Genomic DNA, 6,654 nt, shown 5'->3' with positions numbered 1-6,654 from the left:
CTTCCAATGCTGGAGTAACATCCAATCAGTCATTGCCCTATATTGCTGATCTAAAGCTCGGCACTGAGCTAGGTCACTAGGCATCCCTACCACCCCAGTGTCTACAGTACAAGGTCACCAGCAGAGGGGCTGGTTTTCTGTGAGTAAGAATGATGAGTGGTGGTAGTCATTCAAAACTGGACTGGAGCACAGACCGGGGTGCAGGAATGTGAGCAGTCAGTGCTGGCGGGCAGAACTGCAAATGGACAGGTGGGCAGGGGAGAAGGGAAGATGGCCAGGCTGGGAGAGAATTTGGAGCTTGGTACCAAAACACAGGCACAGGTGGGTGTACCCTCCTCTGCAACATTGACTGATTTCTCTTTACCCACTCACAGACCCAGAAAGACCCATGTAAATACAGTGGGGGTGGGGGAAGAACTTATTAGAAATATAGTTTTAAAAATAATTAGTCCACCTGACGACCATCCAGTGAGGTAGACTTACAGTTTAAAATACAAACTTAGTTCTGTCCAAAAAACCCAAAAAACAACATTCCACTCTGGCCAGCATTGGAGCTGCAGAGGAGGCTGTCCATCCCTGAGATTGCTCAAATACCTGAGAAGAAGTTGCAGTAGTTATGTCCTCTCTCTCTCTCTCTTTAAGATTAAAATATACAAAAATACAAAAAACAGAATATTTATATTTAAAAAAAAACAAAGACGACAAATAAACCCAAAGATACGTCATACGCGCACGTCTTAGTGCAGGTTTCACATCACGTCGGCTTCAGTACGGATGGGGGGGCCTTGCATTGCAAGGGCAGCTGTCCACGGGAACAAATAAATAAAGGCAGAATAGGGCAGTGGGGGAAGACCAAAGTAGGGAGAGAAGGCAGCAGCTTTTAACTGACAGAAGGTCACCCTGTTCCTATTGGGAAGGAAAGGACCGAGCCTGCAGTCCTTATGCTCAAAATAGGGCATTACAGATGTATATGGACTGGAGGATTGACCCTAATAAAGGGAGGAAGCAAAAGCAAATTGTATACAACATAGGTCTGATCCAAAGTCCATTGAAGTCAATGGGAAGAACCCCACTGATTTCACTGTGCTCTTGAGCAGCCCTATAGATACATGAAATACATTCCATCCTAGGTGTTCTCTGCTGTGATGACTTTAAATACAGTGGGTGGGGAAAAATATGGCTTCTTCCTCTGTTGGACTCTGCATTGCAGCCCATCAGCAATGAGGACCCATCATGATCTAGACCAAGAAACATGCTTCCATGTCTCCTGCCCCTGGGACACTGCCAGGTCATGTGTGCCAGCATGCATTCAGGAGAACCAGTAGCAGATCACGAGTGACAGCAGATTATGACCAGGCTGCAGAGTTTCCTTCCCTAAGTTTTGCATCTCCCCCATTTGTTCCAGGTTTGAGGTCTCCATGGTTTCTTTCCAATGGGGCCAGCTGATATAGTCAGGCTTCTTTTAATAAAAAAGATCAGCATTGCAATGGCCTTCAATTAAAGAAGCCCTGAGTCCAGTGAAATGTGAGCAGCCGAGGTCTGAGGCCAGAGGAGAAATTCGAGAAGGCCCAGGACTAGTCTCTAGGAAAAGGCCTTTCCATGCTAGTTTGGGGAAACAGAAAGCTCAGCTTCCCTCCTGAACTCTCTCCCCCACAAACTGGGAGAGGAGGAGATGAAGGACCTTCAGAGAGGACCAGCTTCCAGCAATGTTAAAAAGTAACCCCTCAGTCCAACATGGGATGCCTTAAATAAAGAGGCTCTTCCCAATTATTTCAGGGTCAGCTAAAGCTTACTTCCAGCAGAACATGCTTCTCCAACCTTCCCCGGCAGGCCTCAAAACACTGGACAGTGGCTCTTCCTGGGCAAGCAGCAACCCTGGTCTGGTTATAGGCAAGATATATTTGCCTCACCTTCACCTAGCAGGAGTAGATTGCGCGCTAGTTTCTACCTTGCCATTGAGAACCAATTTGTTCTCCTGCTCGGAGCAAGGGACTGGCTCTGCTCCACCCAGAATGACCCAGAGGTTCACAGACACTACGGGGAAGGATTGTTTAAAAGTAGCACAGCAAAGATCACCCCCACACAGGGAAAGAAACTAGAGCAGCATGTGGCTTTCGGCTGGAGGCAGTGGTTAGGGACAGGGTTATAGGGCTGCTTGAGCTCCCACTTTTGGGCAGAGGGGTAACAGGATTCTTTCCACTCAAAGAGGGAGAGGAAGAGATCTGTGCTAAGATTTTGTAATTAACCTACAGCCCTTCCCACTCCGTCTTGATACCAGCGACAAAGCTGTTGTTCCTATAGTTAGAGCTGCTACCCTCCCATCCCTTCCTTATGCCGAACCCCCTAAATCATGACGGCAAAGACTGCTCACTGCTCCCGCTTTGCTGACTGATCCCCTGTTGAAGCCTTTTGATCCTGGTGGAAATTCCCCCCCCCTCCCCAATCCCCCACCATCATTCCCTGGTTTCAGGAAGAAGGGACGAGCTGTGCATTTCTTCTTCCTCCCGGAAGTAGGCGGGCTTTCCCTGAGAGCTGGGCGATTGCTGTGCTTTGATGGGACAATTGGCAACCATGTGGGTGATGCTCTGGCAGAAGTGGCATTTCTTTGGCTGTGGCGGCAGCTTGCATTCTTTGGCATGATGGTCCAGCCCACCACAGTTGTAGCATCTAGGAAGAGGAAAAGGAGAGACATCGGCACGTCAGGGGATGGTCATTCCAACTGAGAATGCTGCTTAAAGCTTTTCCAGTTGCCTCATCCCTTATGCCTGGAGCATTATCTGCAGCACATGGGGGAGATGCAGCTGGTTTCCCAGCACTGACTAGTCTCTCCATTACCGAGGTAAAGAAACAGTGGTGACTTTGTGGTCATCAAGACAGGGGTAGAACTCACAGCCTCCCACTCCAAAAGAGAAATCTCTATTAGCGACCTAGTGGCTGAGGCTTGGTCTGCACGAGGCAGGTAAGTCAACTGCAGATGCGCAATTCTAGCTACGGCAATTGCCCAGCTAGGATCGACTTATCAGCAATCGACTTACCTGGCCATTCACACAGAGGCAGGTCAACGGGATACCTCCTGTACTCCTCACAACCTCCCGCTGGCCTTCTGTACTGCAGTACAGGGGATGATTGCCAACTGCAGATAGTTCGATTTTGCGTGTTTGCGCCAGGCACACAAAATTGAACTCTGGAAGTTTTACCCTGATAGGGCCGATCTGCCCATAGTGTAGACATACCCTGAGGAACAAAGCCGATTAGTTCAGATTCCACCCAGGAGAGTGCCCTGGACACATGGACAATACATCACATTTCACCTTCCTTTGAGTTAGGCTCGGAAAGATTAGATGGTCAGCAAACCTCGACTTCACTGCACAGACACACGGATGATTTTGCGTGTTTTGACGTGATGGTGACACTTTGTGTTTTAATGGGTACAAAGCTTTAATGTTTTGATTCTCAGTGTTTTCCTGTCATGTTTTACCTGACTCCCGCCCCTTAATTTTGCACAACTCTAGAAATCTAAATTCAACAAACATTCTTACAAATCAACATTGAGATTGTCCACTGAAACAATAAAAAAGATGGAAACGAAATTCGGCCAAGCTTTCCGTCAGTGTATTTTCCTGGCTTTGGTCCACACTTTAAGTCCTACATCTCTATGATCAAGCAACCAACGACAAGGAAAAATGAACAAACAAAACAAAAAAGCCTCTTGGTTTGTATTTGGCATGCCCCAAATGGATTTAAATCCCCTTGCTCTGTGGTGTCTAACACATTAGCGACATGTGGCTATTTGGCTCGGTTGTGCGGCTAGTTGGCTGGAGCAATAAATATATTTTCAGAATAATGTGGCTGGTTTGCTGTAGCAGTAGCCAGCTGCTTCAGAACTGTTTGGCCACCCTGGCCCTTGCAGAACCCACTCATTCGAAATGGAGGGATACAAACAGGCAGAGCTTCTTACAGCTGGGAAATATACTCCAAAATGTTCACCAGGTGGCAGCACTGCCACACATCACGCTGCTGCCAGCCTGGGATGGAAGGGAAGCCCCTGGAAATTAAACATTTGAGGAACTCCCTTGTAAACTCAGGGTGGGAGGGGAAGGCTAAGCAGTGCAAACAAGGGCCTTGCCTCTGGGCTGCAGGGCTGCTGTGGGAGACTTTAGCCCACCGGCCAGCCATTTCCTGAACAGTCACTGATCTCGCAACACTAGTCTTTCGACTGGAGAAAATTACCCCTTCCCTCCCCCAATTTGCTGTGCACTATGGCTCCATTCTGAGCACATACACACAGAAAGGGAGCAGTGGTCCATGCCATTCAGCCCTGGGTGTTTTTGACCTCTGGCCTTTCACTTCTGGTTTTCTGCCCTTTCCCCAGAAATCTGCATCTGACACTCATTAAAAGCTGAAGGAAGCATCTTTCAGAGGAAGGGCCACTGCCCCTTCTACCCCCAGGAGCCCTGTGGCAAGAACCCTTCTGTTCCCAGTGGCTCTGTGATATTCAGTCTCATGTCTTCCCAGCTGTGTCCCAAAGGCCCAGCAGCCAGATGGGGTTTCCCTGGCTCAGCTCCCTTTCATTTGCCCCTTAATACCAGTAATGTCCAGCTCCGTTAACAATTCTGTCCTGTACAGTTCCCCTCATAGGGTTACAGCAGAAACCCGTATGAGATGTCTGGAGAAGCTGAACTGGTGGTCTCCTCTTGTCGTCACCAGGCGAGAACCAGGATCACGTTTACCTTGGTGATCGTCTCAGAAGCAAAGTGTCAACCACCCACCCTTCTCCAACAGGGAAACTTTCCATGCTGAAGAGGATGCCTTTAGGTCTTGGATAAACTCCAGAACTGTGGCATGGGCCCGAAAAGACGCAGAAGATATTGGGGCATGTTTGAAAAGGAAGAGGTGGTGCGTGGAATGACTAAAACCAGAGAAAGTCTTTCAGATTAAGGGCTGATACAAACAGGGGGAGTGAGGGCAGTAGAGGGATGGGGACTGTGTTACCAGATCAAAAATTAGCCCACAAACCAGTCTTCTAACTATGCGTCCTCCCACCACCCCAAAACTCTCCCTGCCATGGCTCAGATCAGGGACTAGGCTGATGGGAAAAGCCCTTGGAGATCAGATGCTGCTCTTTGACCAGGCCCTTGGCCTTACCTGTCTCCTTTGGATCTGCGTTTCTGGAGGTTCTTCCCCTTTGGTCTCCTCTCACTCCCAATGCAGAACACGCCCCCAGGGCCGGTCACTCGGATGGACTCCAAGCCTTTGGAGGACTTCTTGAAGGTGAACTCGACTGCCTCACCTTCTTTCAGGCTGCGGAATCCCTCCATGTGGAGCTTGCTCTAGGAGGCCAGAGCAGGGAGAAAAGGGTTAGTTAGACATGGCAAAATGACCCAGTTTCCTGTGGCACAGTGGAAAGAACTATGTGCACCAAGGTGGAGTATCACTGCAAGAAGGGAGGTCTCCTCCTTCTACTGCAGAGCTTGATAAAGGATGGATGGATGGACAAGAGACAGACAAGAGGATGGGGGTGGGCAGGGCCTGACAGATTCCATGGGCCCGTGGGCAAGATGGGGTGGGGCTGTGGTCAGAGAGGGCGGGGCTCAGTCAGAAGGGGAGGGGCCAGGGGCATGCAGCCCTCAGCACTACTGGATCACAGTGCTGGAGGAGGCGGGAATCCCAGCACTGTGGTCTGGAGGTGCTGAGGGCTGGCTGTCCTCCATGCTTTCAGAGCTGTGCAAAGCAGTGCTCCAAGTGGGACTTAAACGACCCAGAGCTCTGGCTGCCACGTTTTAATCGCTGAGCCCTGGGGCAATTGCTTTCTTTGCCCCCCCGACTTGTTGGGGGACCTGAACAGGGATGACAGAGTGCTTACTGCCCCAGTTACACTCCTGGAAGCTACACGGAAGATACACTTCAGCCTTTCCAGATGACTGTCCCCTTCCAAGGGTTCGATTTCTCCTGCAGACCCCAAGTTTCACTTGGCTTGCAAAATCAGACCTAAAAATACCAGATTGTGACAGTGCACTAGGCCTGAACAATTGCCCATGTTCTTGTTTTCACCATAGAATTATAAAGTAGATCAACAGGAAGATAAATCAGCCACTGATCGCTCTCTTCAATTCTGGCACTCCACCAGAACGAGAACCATAACAGAACTCCATGAGAGATTTCCTCCCCCACACATATGCACTATGCAGGTCGCCCTCGTTATTCGCGGATTTAGTTTTGCAGATTCACCAGCCCAAGGAGACAGTCTGACGACACTTTTTCAGCGCACTCTAGTAAAAACGATGACTGGGTGCGAAATTGCAGTAGTAATTCAGTGCCAGTTATGGCACCAAAGAGAAAAGTGAGTGATGCACAGAGTGGCTAAAGGAGGCAGGGGGAGTGGGAGAGAAAGCTAAGGGCTTGTCTACACGACCACCTTCCTTCGAAGGAAGGATGGTAATTAGGGTGTTGGGAGTTTACTAATGATGTGCTGCCATGCATAAGCAGCACTTCATTAAGTAAATTCCCCCCCACGGCAACTTTGAAGTTTTAAAGTTTTGAGCCATGGCTCAAAATTTTGAGTAATTTTCCTCAAAATTTTGAAGAGTAAAGGGACTTCGAAGTACCGGCGGGTGAGCTGCAGCTGGACACGTGCCGGTACTTTGAAGTTTAAAA

At 49.2% G+C, this 6,654-nt stretch overlaps 1 protein-coding gene across 1 annotated transcript in view; it reads right to left on the bottom strand.

Moving 5' to 3' along the window:
* Window positions 1-2,453: 2,453 nt before the first annotated feature.
* Window positions 2,454-6,654, bottom strand: part of LIN28A (lin-28 homolog A) — a 35,964-nt gene continuing 31,763 nt past the window's right edge. Inside the window, exons 3-4 of the mRNA XM_074976484.1 lie at window positions 5,146-5,330; window positions 2,454-2,667 (exon numbers count right to left, since the gene is read on the bottom strand). Coding sequence (XP_074832585.1) covers window positions 2,454-2,667; window positions 5,146-5,330 — 399 coding nt within the window. The remainder of the gene's footprint in view (window positions 2,668-5,145; window positions 5,331-6,654) is intronic.

Source organism: Carettochelys insculpta, chromosome 24 (assembly GCF_033958435.1).
Source record: "Carettochelys insculpta isolate YL-2023 chromosome 24, ASM3395843v1, whole genome shotgun sequence".
In the NCBI taxonomy this organism is placed as follows: Eukaryota; Metazoa; Chordata; order Testudines; family Carettochelyidae; genus Carettochelys; species Carettochelys insculpta.
The sequence above is the reverse complement of the archived record's forward strand: the minus strand, read 5'-3'. Positions and strand labels throughout refer to the sequence as shown.